At 44.3% G+C, this 16904-nt stretch overlaps 1 protein-coding gene across 4 annotated transcripts; it reads left to right on the top strand.

The window, feature by feature from the left end:
* The first annotated feature begins 2651 nt into the window (after window positions 1–2651).
* Window positions 2652–12984, top strand: PCMTD2 (protein-L-isoaspartate (D-aspartate) O-methyltransferase domain containing 2). 4 transcript variants are annotated; one of them, XM_035728973.1, is made up of 6 exons: window positions 2655–2779; window positions 3246–3336; window positions 6628–6684; window positions 7526–7856; window positions 11226–11328; window positions 12775–12984. In XM_035728973.1, exons 4-6 carry the CDS (start codon window positions 7550–7552, stop codon window positions 12962–12964), a joined length of 600 nt encoding a protein of 199 aa, XP_035584866.1. In that variant the 5' UTR covers window positions 2655–2779; window positions 3246–3336; window positions 6628–6684; window positions 7526–7549; the 3' UTR covers window positions 12965–12984. The 4 variants fall into 4 exon arrangements, with proteins under 4 accessions (XP_035584864.1, XP_035584866.1, XP_035584865.1 ...); XM_035728972.1 differs by lacking the exon at window positions 6628–6684; XM_035728974.1 differs by lacking the exon at window positions 3246–3336 and having other exon boundaries at window positions 2679–2779; window positions 6625–6684.
* The last annotated feature ends 3920 nt before the right edge of the window (window positions 12985–16904 follow it).

Consider the following 16904-nt stretch of genomic DNA (forward strand, 5'->3'; position numbering starts at 1 on the left):
CTCCAGCCACAAGTACCCAGGTACACCCTGACCTCAGGCCTCTGCACGACCTTCCCTTTGCCTTGGGACTCCTCCTCCAGATATGCCAACCACGAGCGGCCCACACATCCCCAACCCAAGCCCATACCCTTCAGTTATTCTTCCCAACACCTGTTAGAGACACCCCCCAGCCCCCCATGGTGTGCATCCCACTCACGGAACAAGGCATACAAGCTCATCCAATTCTGGGTGTGTCTGGTGGCCTTTGGCAGGGCACTGACACCTCCATTTGACAGACAGGGAAACTGAGTGGATTGGATGTTGTCAGGAAGCAGGGACATCTCAATAAGTGATTATCTGTTAGAAGGGCAGGGCAGAGGGAGGCTCATCTGTAACTGATGAAAGAGCAGGGGTCGCTGCTATTGGCTGGAAGAGAGCTTGTCTGAATTTCTGTGGGTGACTCAGGGAGCTTGTTTTGGTCTGTGCTTGGGCACGATTATGACATTTTGTCTCACTGTATCACAATGGAGTGCCTCTGCAAGATGGTCCATGTCCAACAGGAGAATCCATGGCCTTGCTGTGAGCGCCAGGCCAGCTCCCAATGTCAGAGACCGCTCTTCTCATTCTCAGAGATCATATTAGTATCTACGTTACGGAAATAACCCATGTAAAGTGCTTACTGTGACACTCTACAAAGATTAATACTGATGGTATATGGATGGTGGAGCTGACATGGGGGGTGGGGGAAATCACCTTGGAGAGGCAAGCAGATGGGTCTTAAGGGAAGGTCTAGAGGCCTGATGTGATCAGACCGTGCTTTAGGAAGACCATTTGGCAGAGCCCAGGGAGGGAGGGGTGGTGAGAGGGTACGCAGGTCAGTGAAGACGTTATCCTGGTGAGAGGTGAGAGATACAGGGATTAGACAGGGTGGAGTATATGGAGGGTGTAGACAGTGGCGAGAGGGCCAAGGATGGCTCTAGGACCTCTGTAATTTGAAACTGTCACAGATAAGCAAAGGTACGCAGGTAGGAAGGACTCTGAGAGTCAGTGTCAAGGTCAGGAGATTGGTGGCAAGCCCTTTCCTCCACAGCAGCAGTGCTTGTAGCTGTTTGTAGATGGGGTGGCTTCTAAGACTGTGTTCAAAGAAAGGGTTCTGTTGCTAAAAGGTCATATGGAAAACCACAGGTGAGGTTGGGCTGAAGCGAAAGGAAGACTGGGGTAGAATTTCACAAAGTTTACTGGGTAGGCCGGGCAGGCAGTTCACAAAGGGACATGTGGCATGCAGGTGGCAGAAGGGGACAGGTCCCAGGCTGACTGGGGCTGGTGAGGGGAGGCAGCATCGAGGACCTGGACACAGAACCACAAGGTCACTTTTGAGATGCAGAATGATCTTGACTGATGTCCAGCGAAGGTATCTCAGACTGTTCTCACACGGAGGGCAGCCTGAGCAGGGGCCATGTGCCTGGTCAACATCTAAAGCATGATGCTGTCGAGCACAACTTCCCTGTTTTGAGATCGGGTCCAACTTCAACCCTCAGGGGCTTGGCCTCCTATGTGGCGTCCCACAAGGCACCGAGGCTTAGGTTGGTCTGCTTCACTAGGACAACCCTGACTCACCTTGAGACAAACAAAGCAGACACACTCCTACTCTGCACTCTCTGTGTGGGACACACATGTGGGTGCACACATACCTTGGCTCCTCCAGGTCTGTAGGATCTGCAACCACATCCTCTTGCCACCCAGCACATCACCCACCCAGCAGTGTTCTCCTCCTAGAGGTAGGGTTCTCCTCCTTCCTCCCGTGGAGTCAGGAAGTTCATATCTGCATAACGTTCCTTTTTATAGTATTCCTATTCATATTATTCAAAAACAGTTCTCTTTGCTAGGACCCAAAGAAATTGTACCAGTCCGCCCCCTTGCCCAAACTCCATCATCTTCTAGGAACGAAAACCTTGAGAATCCACGATGGTGGGTCTTTGTGTCATTTGAGATGTCTCCAATTGTCTGTTGTGGAGACTACTATGGCTTCACGGTTCACTTTGTGGGGCAGAGCTTAGATGGGGTCTACTCGAACTCCGTGTTTCTCTGCTGAGGGCCGGAAGGGAGGTGAAGCGTCTGCCCAGACTCAGGTGTAGGAGGTGGCAGCCTACTGAAGCCGAGTAGGGGTGGGGGGCTGCTTGCTACGGCTTCCTTTCAGATGTGTACAGGGCGGGTGGGTCCTGCCCACTTCCGCTCTCCCTGGTCTGCAGCCATTGGACCCTCTCTTGGCACGGTTGGATCCTTCTTGTCCTACGCACCTTAGCTCGAATGTCCCTTCCGTGTCACCCAGGCCAGAGTAGCCACTTCCCTGAGTTACTGTCCATCACACAGGGTTTTCGTAACCCTTCCTCGCTTGGTCCCGGCTCTGGGTGGTGCGTGGAAGTCATAACCCTCACCTGCTGCTGTTATTTGACCCCTGCCCCTCCAATACCCCCGAAGAGTGCAGGGCCGGCCCTGCGTCTCTGTCCTTTCACGCGCCTCGCGGTCAGTCCGCGGTGGGGGGGGGGGGGGGGCGGAGGGCGGGGGAGTCGCGGGCAGGGACCTCACCGGGGCCCACCAGCAGCGCCGTTGCCCCTTTAAGCGCCAGGCCCGGGCGCACGCGCAGTCAGGCCGTTGCGCGCACAGGCGCAGTGGGGCGGCGGATGTTTACGGCGGCAGAGGTCGGGGAGGCGCAGCCGGGCCGCGGACGGGCGAGGGGCGCCCGAGGAGCTCCAGGTCGCGGCTTAGGCAGCCCGATCTCGCGGGCCGGCCGAGCCCGGAGGTAGAGCCGCCACCGCCGCCGCCCTCGGCCCAGCCTTTGGCGGGCGGCGGCGTCTCCCCACGGACCCCTCCCTCCTGTCTACCCTCCCTTCCCCCGGTCCCGAGCGCCTGGACCCTTCCTCCGGGGGGCGTCCCCCTCCGTTCCGGCGTCCTCCCATCCTCTCCCCGCCTAACCCCCTTCATTTCCCCCAACCGGCGACTCCCCCCCCTTCCGCCCCGCCTGGCGTTCCCCCTTCCTCCCTTCTCCCCACCAGCGTTCCTCAGCCCCCCCTCCCCGCGTCTCCCCCTCCCGCCCCCGGGGTTCCCCCTCCTGCGTCTCTCCCCCCAATCCCCCAACCCACCCAGGGCGCCTCTCCTCCAAGAACGTGTCCCCTTTCCCCTGCTGCGCTCCGCTGGGGGGTTGTCCCGGGTGCGCCCTGTGGTTTGCCCTCCAGCGTTCCAGAGCCTCCCGGAGGTCTCTCTTCTAGTGCCCGTTGCTTGCACCCTTGGATGTACTTGACTCTACAGACATGCAGTTTGTCCCTAGCTTACTAAGTAGGAAACGTTTGCAGTTCTGAGGCAAGTCAAGACTTATCAACGTTTAAAACAAATTCTACCTTGGACCTTTTCAGAAGGTGACAGTCTAGGGGCACCCGGCTGACTCAGTCGGGTGATCAGTCTTGATCTTGGGGTTGTGAGTTCAAGCCCCATGTTGAATGTAGAGATTACTCTCTAAACGAACAAACAAACAAAAAGAACCATAAAGATATTTGCCCTTCCAAGCCTTGGGGATATTAAGAATTGGCACAGAACCCTGGGACTTAACTTCAGGCGTCTGAAAAAGGTCTATAGTTGGGGAAGAAGAACTTGGCTGGGCTTGGTGCCCGTGTTCCGTTTTTTTCCATGGGATGTGCCTCCCAAGTTGATGTGTGCTCTAGCGTTTCCCCTCAGAAAAGTTACCTAAATCTTTGCCTATCCCCTTTGTTCATCACGAGCCTGTAATAGTTTTCTTCTTTCTTTTGGCAGAGGAGTGGCCGAAGTAAACAACTCCGTTTTGGGTGTTGAGTAGACTGTCAATCAAGAATTAGTGAAGCCAGGTTTCTGCAAACAACTCAGAACTTGTGGCTGGGCTTGGGTGAAATAGAGCTTTAGAGGTGGAATGAGAGGGGACCTCTGAGGTGATGGGGTCAGTGCCTAGGCCTCCTGGCCCCACCTCAGCTTGTACCTAACCTGGGACATCCCTGGGGGTGACAGGCTGTCGAGGTTCTAAGAACAGTTCAGTATTTGGAATTCTAGTTGTTAGAAAGCTTTTCTGTGTTTAGTAGAAATTATTTTCATCTAATGTGTTCCACGGATCCAGCTTTTATCAGCTCCAGGAATAGTATATACATGGCAGCCTTTCAAGTATTTGAAAAAAATCCCTCTATATGTATTCCTAGCAAGTGTTCTAGTTTTTAAGATAAGTGTTTCTTTCATTATTCTGCCAGCAGGAGGTGTGGTTTGCTTCTGTTTTCTTTTAACCAATGTGGTTGGACCGGCCCCTGTGGTTATTATGATTGCAAGACACCTTTCAGCAACAACCATCAGGAAACTGAAAAAAATAAAGGTTTATTACTTACAGAACCTGGAAATTTTATAGCATACCTGGGGCCACACAGTGAGACGGGGAAGAGAGAGCTCTAGGGAGCATAGGCCTGGGTTTCTGCTTGTATTGGGGTTGAGTGTGGGAGCCTAGGACTTCTCAGGCTTGCTCTTTATTGGGGAGTATAAAACAAAAGAGGGAATGTAAAGCATGGGAAGAGAAAAGACAAGTGGCCCTAAAGGTCTGTTAGGGAAATCAACTAAGATCTGATCTCAAACAAAGGCCTGGTTCTTCATGGAGTTGAGTGACAGGAGGCAAAGTGTATATTCCTCACCAATCAAAACTTAAGTCAGGCCCTTGCATTACAAAAAAGACAAACCTTTCAGGGCTGACACCACAGGGTCCTTTCCCCCAGCCCTTTTTCCACATAAAATTACCTTGTCCATATTTCCATTAAGAAGTGATATCAGGTTGGAATATGGCCCTCCGTGTGGAGTCTGACAAACCCAGTGTAGATTGGAACTGCACACCCCCATTATCGTGGCCTCAGGCTGTGTTGACCCAGCTATGGCCTCCTTGGCTGTCCGTCATGAGACCCTCCCATGCCTGTTGCTGCTTAGCTGTCTTCCTCACTGTGTTCTGGCAGTTGGTTTTGGAGCATTATGAGACTAAGGAGGTCCTGTTGGCGTTACCCCAGAGTAGTGACCTATATTGGGGATTGCAAAGTATAATCAAGTACAGCATCCAGAAATGATTTCTCATTACTTTGAACAATTGGATTTGACTAGATTATAGGTCCATATTTGGTTTGGCAAGGATATCTTTGAATCTGTTGTTGGTGTTTTTGGGTGGTCTTATGACCAGTCACAGGGGTGGTCAGGAATAAGCAGTGATTGTATCCACTGTGAGGGAGTGGTAGATGACCAGACAAAGTTAATATTCTCAACCCTGTAGATGGTCACACGCATCCTACCAGCGGCAACAGGGGGTTACCGCATAGTTATGTAGCCTGTCATTTGGGGCAAAGATTACCAACATGTTGTGTTAAAGAATGTTTTCCCTTTGAGAATTTGAGGACATAAGCCTTTGGCTAGACAGTCCTGGGTTTGAATTCTAGCCTTCTCTTCATGCACTGGTGTGTGATCATGAGCAAAATAGCTGCTCGGTCCCAATTTGCCTCAGTATGTTGTGAAGTTAACATGAACTCCTGTGACGGGCGGGTGGTGCCTGTAAAGATTGTAGCTCTTTTTACTAAAATGCTAGCTTTTGTATATGAATAAACTTTCAGAGTGAGGCGAAGTTGGAAATAAGTGATAGATTACATAGTAGAAAATAAAATGTGTCCAATATCTAGTTAGTGTTTGCTTTCTGAAGTTAGAATGATGGTATTGAGCTAGAATGGTAGAACATTAGGAACAGAATTAGATCCACCATGAAAGATGCGTGGTTTCCAGCCCTTTTCCTAAATAGACCTTTAGGCAGCAAACGCAACTCCACTTTTAAGCAGTGACCTAAATTATAAGATGACTGTCCTAGACTTGGGATGTAGACTGTAGCCTCAGAACTAAGTGGCTTATTGAAGATTAAACTTGACCTCATTAGCACTTTATCCAGTCGGCTAAGTTCACTGACTGTGGACCATAACCTTACTAGGGCTCCAAAACATCTTGAAATGGCGTGAAAAGCTAGTAATTGGACCATCCTGGTGATGTGGAAAGTATAATATTCAGCTCTAAAATCTTGATGATGAAGATGAACTGTTCCAACCGTGAAATGTTAGAGCATTTATACTAAGCCCTGTGTTTTACATATTTTGTGTATTTGTTGTGAGAGCTGAAGATTTATCATGTGTTCATTTATTTTTATTCCTGGGAAAACCTCTCCCACCACAATTGCCAGTAGTGTGCACGGGATATGTGTATGGAATCTCTTCCCTCAGTATTTATGCTTCTCATTCTGCTGTTAGAAATCCAGAGGATTGTGAGGGGGAAAGCAAGGATAAACTTTGTAATAATAAATATAGTAAAATATGTAAAAATAATATAGTATGTTATTATGGAAGTTGTCCTGAATCAGAAAATGTATCAGTCTTTGTGAAGTCTGGTGTTTTTTGTTTTTTCCCAACAATTTACATCAGATGTTTTGTAAAACATTACCATTTTGTGTGAAGTAAAATCATTCTTTCCGAAAGAGTTACATGGGGTAGGTATAAAATTGGAGAAGATATTTTTATGGTCATGAAGATGAGGTCCATGTGAATTAGATGGAGGCACATTGTATGTTAGCAGGTGGCTCAGAAGGGTTCACACTGTTGCTTTTTCTTCTTGAAAGCAGTTGGGAAGAAGGTAAGCAATGTACCTTTTATTGTTAAAGAGGTAGAAAGGTTGTGTAAAATATACTTTCAAAGGGGGTGTAGGAGTTCTTGGAGCAGCTGTAGCCTGAAAACAGATTTTGTATTTGTTACAATAAAATGTCCTATCGTGTAAGAGTTTTGTTAGTGGTATTTTTGCCTGAAATTTGTACATCCGAATATCCAAATGAACGGGTTGAATGGATTCCTTGACCCGATGTGTATGTGGGGGTGTAGAGTTGTTGGGTAAAATTTAGGACACCAGTTAATTTTGAATTTCAAATAAACAATAACTTTATAGTATTTGTTGTTTATCTTTATTTGATTTTTTTGCTTTTAAAGATTTATCAAAAGTGATCTGTAGCGCTTGAAATATTCAAAGAGAAGTTGATATTAGTGTGATTTTCTAGACATATCTGTATTCTTTTTATGCTTATATCCATTGACTTTGCCATATGTGAATATATCCCTGTTAAGGCAGATAATTTTAATCCTAAATACCCGATTTTGTAGATTGACGACTTAAAATACTGAGTTCCTACTTTAATGATGTTTTCAGTTGTCAAATACACATTAGGTACCTCAAGTTCATTTGAATTCATTTGATATTGTAAATTACAAACTTCTGGATGGATATAATGGAATTTCATATTTAACTTTTTTTTTTCCTTCTGAATTTAGCGGGGGTGGGGTGGGGTAGGTGGGTGCTGACCAAATATATTCCATCTGTGGTATTTTCAGAATTCAGAATTTGAAATTGGCATGTTATTAGAACTTTAACTGCTGTGCTCTTACCTTTAATGTAAATAGCTCTTTAAAAACATTTTTAATTGCAGTGTTGCCTAAGAGAGATCTTGAAGATGGGAGGTGCTGTGAGTGCTGGTGAAGACAATGATGAGCTAATAGACAATTTGAAAGAAGCACAGTACATCCGGACTGAGCTGGTCGAGCAGGCTTTCCGAGCTATTGATCGTGCAGATTATTATCTTGAAGAATTTAAAGAAAATGCTTATAAAGACCTGGCTTGGAAGCATGGCAACATCCACCTCTCGGCTCCGTGCATCTACTCGGAAGTGATGGAGGCCCTGGACTTGCAGCCGGGGCTCTCCTTCTTGAACCTGGGCAGCGGCACTGGCTACCTCAGCTCCATGGTGGGGCTCATTCTAGGTAAGTCTGGACAGAGTGGGGCAGAGCACCATCTGTCTCATGGTGCAGGAGAAGAGAGTCTGCTGGCAGTGTCGTCTGATTGCCTTCTGAGCAGTTGTCCGCTGTGGTTTATACATAGTCATTGGGTGGGCTGGTGAAGGGAGGGCTCCAAGTTTTCTGGAGGGACCCCTTCTGTTCCCTACCCCCTCCCACCTGTACCTCCACTGTCTGCTCAGCACACCCTCCTTCTGGATAACAGAGGACCAAGAGGGTTGTGTAAATCGGAGCCTTACAGTGATTTCTTGTTTAATACGATCACCCGGCCTGCTTTGTCACTCTGTCTATAAACTGAGACTGAAGTTAAAGTTCTTCCAAGCAGTTTTGGTTTGTTTTGTTTTAACGCTCAAAGAGTTAATGCCTGCAAATTGTTCTTTGTAAATGAATTCCAGGGATGGGAAGGATTTCACAGGTTTTGTCTCTTTTCCCAAATAAGTTGTGAGACTACACATGGGGATTGGCATTTTTGTTATTGAAAGAACAGTATCAGATAATTGAGGGTTTAGGTGTCTGTTTTCACTCTGAGATAGAACAGTTTTGCCAGAGGAGTAACAGGGGCTGACCTGTCCTTTTAAAAATTTCTCTGAAGAGGAAGTAGGGCTGGGGCTGCTGTAGCATCTGTGAGGGAGGGTGGCATCCAGACTACAGGTGCACCACAACATTGTTTCCTTGTGGTTGTTACAGAAAATCTTAGCAGTGACAGTTGATTTTTGTGGGTATGGAATGAAGTTTTTGGTTCTTTATAAGTTCATAGACTTCGGAATTTGGTGAAGTTTTGAGACTGATCATTTAACTTAGGCTATAGATTGCTATCCTCAGATTTTTAGGTTTGTTTTTTAAAGCTAAAAGCTTTTTGAACTTAATTTGTTTCGGATTAAGCCTGCTTTGTGAAGAGCCCAGGTGATGTATCATTCTGGAATTAGTGAAAGGTAATTCAGTGGAGCAGAGAAATTGGGGGAGCTAAGGATGAGATGCTCTTGGCAGAGAGGGGGCTAGGATATCAAATTGACTAGGTTAGAAATGCTTTTGAAAAGAACTGAGATGCTCAGTTCTTACAGTAAGCCTGAGGTGACCTGTTGCACTTGACATTCCCTAGAAATTATAAACAGCTTCTCTTCTCTGAGTCCCCTGTTTGCTGGGAATGTAATTAGACGGTGGGGTGGGGAGAGATCTAAAGGAAGGGAAGCTTTTTTGGGGGTTGCAGTGGATACTTTGTACTGCTGTGATGTATTTGAAGGAGGTGAATGGAGAGTTTCCTTTCACGGATAGACATCTTGCATTTGCAGGGAGGAGGCTGCACGCACTGGCTGATATCTCTGGATACCACGTGTTCTGGGCCTCCCTCTCCAGTTTACTCAGCCTTTAATGTTGTTTCATGCACATCACTCCAGAGCTGAAGACCATTTTGGCTTCCCATTGCCTGCAGATGGGAGGTCTGGAGTCTTTCATCTGACTCTTTTTTAAACCCAACTGCCTTTCTGCCTGGCCCTGAACTTTATCCCTTTTCTGCTGCACTCCTGTGCAGCTAACCTGAAGTGCTGTGTGATTAGGGAGTGGAGTGCCCTCCTGCGGCGGGGGAAGGGGGGGGGCTTGCGGTCTGGCTTCAGTGCCATGCCCTTGATGTCTCAGTCCTGACTCCTCCCGTGCCCTCCCTCCCCTCTTAGTCATCTTTTTATTGGGGTGAGTCAGGGGCTCTGTGTTATTACTGTATTTGGTGTTAAGCTTCTTGGGGGTAGGAACTATGTCCTGGATCCTTTATGAGAATTAACTGCTTAATAGGTTTTGATAAAGGGTGAGGGGCTAATGAAACTATGATGAGTGGGAAAGTAAAGGTTTTCTTGGTTTCTGGCACGTGCTGCTAGCCAGAGGGCAGTGGGATGGAAGTCAGTGACTTGGCAGAGGGTCTTGAAATTAGGTAATTTGGATTTGATGTTGTAAATAGTGAAAATGTGACTTCTCAGGTAGGGTGTGTTTTAATGAGAATGTTTTAGCAGCAGCAGATGTTGAGAGAAGAGAGCCTCAGGTGAGCTGTCCAGGTCGAGGAGAGGGAAGCCTTGGCCTGGGGTGGGTGTCGTGCTGTCGGGGGACCAGGTAAGCCCAAGTGCAAAATATCAAGATGTGGGTACACAGATGGTTGCTTATTTTCCAGTATTTCTGTTGGACTGTAGGGTTAAGTGCTGCACTGTGACTTCAGTATATCTGTCTAGTAAATAAAGTTTTACATGCCCTGTTGATTTTCACATGGAGACATTTAAAAAAATGGCTGTGTAAGTTAACCTGTAGTAAATGAACAAGGTTGAGGTGTGGAGCTTGGTGAATTTTTATGTAAGTATTCACCTTCGTGCAGGCACCACCCAGAACAAGGTACGGAGTAGAACCAGCACCCCAGAAGCTCTCATGCTGTCCCTCCCCCTCCAGAAAGGAGAGCACCCTTTTGTTCTCCATCGTCACAAATAAGTGTTGCCTGTTTTTGACCTTCATATAAATGAATTCCCACAGCAGAGAGAATCACCTAAGCTGTCTGTGTCAATAGATCTCATCTAAAGGCAGCTTTATACAGAGGGAACACCTTTATTGTTAAGTGGGCTTGTAACTTTTCTTACAGCTTTATTTCCAATTATTGATAAATTTCCTTTGATATAAAAAATGTTTCATTGTGACTTGGTTATAGTTTTATTTGTTTATTTTGTTTGAGAGAGAGAGAGAGCACATGCACGTGTGTGAGTGGGGGAAGGGGCAGGGGTAGAGGATGCGAGAGAATCTGCAGCGGACTCCATGCTGAGCACAGAGCCTGACTTGGGGCTCAGTCCCATGACCCTGAGATGATGACCTGAGCTGAAATTAAGAGTCGGACATTCAACCGACTGAGCCACTCAGGCACCACTGTTAAAAACAGTTTTATTTTAATGAGGATCGAAAGCTATTTGTGTCCATGTCTGAGTGTTTGGGCGACCTTTTGGAACACAGTCCTGAGTCCAGTTTCATTTGGAAATAACGTTTTTCTTTTTTAATTCATTAGTGAGATCTTGAATTCTTGGTTGCAGATCTTGGCCTTTTTTACATCTTTGAGAGCAGAGCGACCCAGGCTTTAGAAAGCTGTGACATGGGTAGTGTCAAAGAAACAAGTATTTACAATGTGGTGAGCATAGTCTACCCTGCATATTTAAAGATTAGCTTGGGTGATTTAGGTCCAATAATGTGATAAGACCTCAAAACCTTGTGAATTTTTTCATGTAACTATACATGCTAAATCTGGTGCATTGTAGTTGATAAAATAAAGAGTAAGAGTTCTTGCGCTAGTTCTAAAAGTTTTCTTATTCTGGAACATTTTAGGTCCTTTTGGTGTGAACCATGGAGTTGAACTCCATTCGGATGTAATAGAATATGCAAAGCAGAAGCTGGACTTCTTCATTAGAACCAGTGACAGCTTTGACAAGTAAGATCAAATACTACCCTTGGGTTGCTGTGTGAAATATAATTTAAACTTTTGATTAGATGGGAGACATAAGTTCATTAGCGTTCATATACCAGCAAACATGATTCAACTTTGGGAGGAGAATCAGGGGTATGTGCATAGTTGTTCTAATTATTTTTTAAATATTTTGTGCTTTTGAGGGCTTTAGGTTTTTTAACTATATACCAGGGAAAGGTAATTTTTCACCAATATAATAAGAGAAGGAAATAGAATGTTCATTTTGCCCAGTTTTCATGTTTCCAACACAGATAACAATTTATCACCTAATGGTTTCTAAAACAGAATTGTTGCATTTGTCTTTAAATAGTATATATAACTACCTCTTGCCATTTTTTTAAAAAAAGGTTTTATTTATTTATTTGACAGAGAAATAGCGAGAGCAGGAACACAGGCAGGGGGAGTGGGAGAGGGAGAAGCAGGCTCCCTGCCCGATGCGGGGCTCGATCCCAGGACCCTGGGATCATGACCTGAGCTGAAGGCAGACGCTTAACCGACTGAGCCACCCAGGCGCCCCTCTCTTTCCATTTTTAAATAAGGCATTAAAGTTCTTACTTTAGGGTTTAACATTTTTAGAAACACCAGATGTAGTTTTCTTTCATTTTACTTGTTTTTATATTTTATTTTTTTAAAGATTTATTTATTTGAGAGAGAGAGAGAGAGAGAGCGTGTGCATGTGCACACAAGTGTGGGGGAGGGTCAGAGGGAGAGGGAATCTCAGGCGGACTCCACACTGAGTGTGGAGCCTGATGAGAACTGGGCTCAATCTCACGACCCTGAGATCATGACCCGAGCTGAAACCAAGAGTGGGACATTTAACCGACGGAACCACACAGGTGCCCCTCATTTCACTTGGTTTTAGTAGATCTTTTTTTTTTTAAAGATTTCATTCTTTTCTTTTTTTTTTTAAGATTTTATTTATTTATTTGAGAGAGAGAGAATGAGAGATAGAGAGCATGAGAGGGAAGAGGGTCAGAGGGAGAAGCAGACTCCCTGCTGAGCAGGGAGCCCGATGTGGGACTCGATTCCGGGACTCCAGGATCATCACCTGAGCCGAAGGCAGTCGCTTAACCAACTGAGCCACCCAGGCGCCCGGTTTTAGTAGATCTTAAATAAGGTAATGTTTTATAAAAACAGAGCAAAGACAGTGATGATTGGAGGTTAGATGATTTAAGTCTATATTATGTTTATGACATTCACTTTCATAATATATTGTTTGGAATTTCTAGGGTTCTGTTTATGAATAATATTCTTTTTGGAGGTCTGACTTCCATCTTCTGGCTCTGTCAGTTGTATTATGTCATTATAAGGTTGTTCAAGGAAAACATAACCTGTGGTTAGTGTAGACTTACTATAGAGACTTGCTATAATGTGATATATTCAGTTACAGAAAACATTTTTTGCTTTTAGATTTGACTTCTGTGAACCTTCCTTTGTTACTGGCAATTGCCTGGAGATTTCTCCAGATTGTTCTCAGTACGATCGTGTGTACTGTGGGGCTGGTGTGCAGAAAGAGCATGAAGAGTACATGAAGAGTCTTCTCAAAGTAGGGGGCATCCTTGTCATGCCACTGGAAGAGAAGGTCAGACCCCTCTCCTAACTGACATGCTTAACTGTTGGCCAAAGTCTGTTCCAAGAAGTTTCCATATATTTTTCCTTGTATTCCTCATGACAACTCCTTCTGTTTCACAAATGAGGACACAGGCAGGGACAGGTCATAAAGACAGCCTAGCTTGGGCCAGGGCCTGACTCAGGTAGGCACCTAGAGCCTGCACTGTAAGCCCTTACCCTCATCTCCGTCTGTCTCCTCCTCTCTCCCACCTCCCCCCCCTCCTCCACAGCTATTCCAGTATGCTTATTCTGTTGTTAGAATTATTTGTAAAAATCATTAGAGTAGTTGTCTTCTAATTGTTAAATTCTGTGACTGCGAGCATTATACAGGAATCCCTTCCTTAGGTGGAATCTTGGCTCAGTCTGTTGTTGGGTCGTGCATGTTTCTGTACATTGTAGCTGTTGTGCTTCATTGAGAAAAACAAGTTGTAATAAACAAGCAGATTAATCAAACCTGAATTGGTCATCAGGGAGAATGTCTCAGTCACAAAGAACTAGGAAAAATGGAAATGATAAAAATTAGGAGATTGTGCATTTTTGTGCAATTTTCTGCAATTTAAATATGTTAGCATTTATTTTGTTTAAAAAGGAATCATTCATCGTTGAAAATCCAGAACATGTGAAAATTAAGAAAAATTGCTCACAGTCCTCACCTTAAGCACTGTTAGTGTATGATTCCTGTAGTTTGTACCCTTTTCCAAGAAGGTCATTGTGCATACGGTTTTATTTAATTGATGAGATGATTTTAAGCCATTTAACATTCCGTATCATCCTATTGAGTGCTTACATAGTAACCTGTGGAATTGTTGACCATAGTGTATCCTCTGGCTCCTGGAAATGGAAATGTTTATTTGGATCTCCATTTAAGATTTATGCCTTGTATTTGGTTGATCTTTCTCTCTCTCTCTCTTTTTTTTTTTTTTTAAAGATTTTATTTTTGAGTCATCTCTGCACCCAGCGTGGGGCTTAAACTCATGACCCCAAGAGCAAGAGCTGCATGCTCTACTCACTGATTGAGACAGCCTGGCACCCAGGGTTGATATACCGCTTAAGTGTTTTTTATCTGTAACTTCTTTTTTTCTTTTTTTTACTTTTTCCTTGTAATGTACTTGTTGAAGAAACCAGGTGATTTGTCTTACAGGGTTTCCTATAGCCTGGATTTGGAGATTACATATCTCTGTGGTGATGTTTTACATATTCTTTCTGCTCCCTATTTTCATCATAAATTGTTAGTTGGATCTAAAGACTTGCTTAGTTTCCAGGTGGACTTAATTTGGCGGGGGAGGGGTGCAAGAATACTTACCATGTGTTACAGGGTACATTCATATGTAGGCGCATCATGCCTGTGGTCTCTTTCTCCGATGGTAGCAGTGCGATTGTGGTCCTGGTCCATTATTTCGTTAAGGGTCGCAGAACCATACGTTCTGATTCCATCATTTCTCTTCATTTAGTACCTCAAATACTTTTTTCTTTTTAATTTTAATTCCAGTATAGTTAACATACAGTGTTATATTAGCTTCAGGGGTATGATGAAGTGATTCAGCACTTCATACACCACCCAGTGCTCATCAGCATAAGTGTACTCTTAATCCCCTCACCTATTTCCCCCGTCGCCCTACCCACTTCCTCTTTGGTGACCTTCAGTTTGTTCTTTAAGAGTCTGTTTTTTGGTTTGTCTCTTTTTTTTCTATGTTCAATTGTTGTGTTTCTTAAATTCCACATATGAGTGAAATCATATGGTATTTGTCTTTCTCTGACTGGCTTATTTTGCTTAGCATAGTACTCTCTAGTTCCATCCATGTCATTGCAAATGGCAGATTTCATTCTTCTTTATGGCCAAATAATATTCCATCGTGTATATATATGCTGTATCTTCTTTATCCATTCATCTATCCATGGACACTTGGATTGCTTCCATATCTTGGCTATTGTAAATAATGCTGCAGTAGACATCAGGGTGCACGTATCCCTTTGAATTAATGTTTTCATATTTTCTGAATAAATACTTAGTAGTGCAATGCTGAATTGTAGGGTAGCTCTATTTTTAACTGTTTGAGGACCCTCCATACTGTTTTCCAGAGTGGCTGCACCAGTTTGCATTCCCACCAGTGGCGCAGGAGGGTTCTTTTTTCTCACGTCCTCACCAGCGCTTGTTCCTGTGTTGTTGATTTTAGCCATTCTGACAGGTGTGAGGTGGTATCTCATTGTGGGTTTTTTTTTTTAAAGATTTATTTATTTATTTTAGAGAGAGAGGGAGAGCATGAGTAGGATGAGCAGAGGAGAGGAAGAGAGAATCTCATGCAGACTCCGTGCTGAATGTGGGGCTTGATGCGGGGCTCCGTCTCACGACCCCGAGATCATGACCTGAGCTGAAACCAGGTGTTGGACGCTCAACCAGCTGAGCCGCCCAGGCTTTTGTGCTTTTGATTTCCATTTCCCTGATGATGAGTGATATTGAGCATCTTTTCATGTGTGTGTTTACCATCTGGATTCTTTGGAGAAATATCTGTTCATGTCTTCTGCCCATTTTTAAATTGGATTATTTGGTTTTTGGGCATTGAGTTGTATAAGTTGTTTACGTAATTTAGATACTAACCTTTTATCGGATATGTCATTTGCAAATATCTTCTCCCATTCAGTAGGTTGTCTTTTAGTTTTATTGGTGGTTTACTTTGCTGTGCAGAAGCTTTCTATTTTGATGTAGTCCCAACAGTTTATTTTTGCTTTTGTTTCCTTTGCCTCAAGGAACCTATCTGGAAGAATGTTGCTACAACCGATGTCAGGGACATTACTGCCTGTGCGTGCCCTCTTGTAGGATTTTTATGGCTTTAGGTGTCACATTAGGGCCTTAATCCATTTTATGTCTTTGTGTCGTCTTCAGTTTCTTTCATCAGTGTTTTATAAATTTCAGAGTAGAGGTGTTTCACCTCCTTTTTAAGTCTATTTCTAGATATTTCATTATTTTTGGAGCGGTTATAAATGGGGTTGTTTTCTTAATTTCTCTTTCTGCTGCATCATTGTTAGTGTATAGAAATGCAGTGGATTTCTGCACGTTGATTTTGTATCTTGCAACTTTATAGTACCTGGAATACTTACATAAAGAGAAACCCCCTCATCAGTTATTTGGTTACCCCAAGTACACTTTATAAGGAGAGGCTGGATAAATTCTGATTCCTAAGCTTTATTTATTAGTTTCCTCAATCATCTGGTTCTCTAGCATCTCTTGAAGGTGGTGACTAATAAGTTTTTATTTGGTTTCTAGTGGTGGTGTGCATTCATGGATACAGACATACTTAAAATTTTAATCATTGTATGATTCTTACTGAAGCTTAAAATACCCCATCTTGGCCAACGGGCATCTCTTCAGTTTGGCTTCTGGGCTCTGATATACCCTCAGTAGTCTTTGATGGTTTTATTACTCTCTGGTAAGAAAAGATGTTCCACACTCATTTGGTGTATTTTTTACCACGAAGTTGGAATTAACCATTTCTGAGGATCTCTGTTAATTTTAAGTTCAGTGGGAATCGGTGTTTAGGGAACACAGGTGGGCCTTTGTCGGAACTAACCTTTAATAATAGGTTAGTTTTTTACAGTGGAATTCTGGAACTAGGAAGCCACCCCCATACATACATATGTTTTTGTTGGTTTGGCTTTTGGACATAAAACACACCATGGGTTTATATTGGTACTTCCGGCTCAAAGTCAGGACTAGAGGGTTTTTCTGACTTCTTCCGTCTTAAATCAGCATTACCTGTGTTCCACGCCGGAAGGCCTGCTCCCTGACTGTCCTTAGATTGCCCTTTTATTCCCCTGGGGATGTACACATTCATGTGTTTGAAAGTCATTGGAAATAATGCTTCCCTGTGAGGTTATACTGCCAGGCAGACTTACAGCTCTTTTGTTTCAGTTTTTAGGAATTGCCATATTAG

Source organism: Zalophus californianus, chromosome 8 (assembly GCF_009762305.2).
Source record: "Zalophus californianus isolate mZalCal1 chromosome 8, mZalCal1.pri.v2, whole genome shotgun sequence".
Classification (NCBI taxonomy): Eukaryota; Metazoa; Chordata; class Mammalia; order Carnivora; family Otariidae; genus Zalophus; species Zalophus californianus.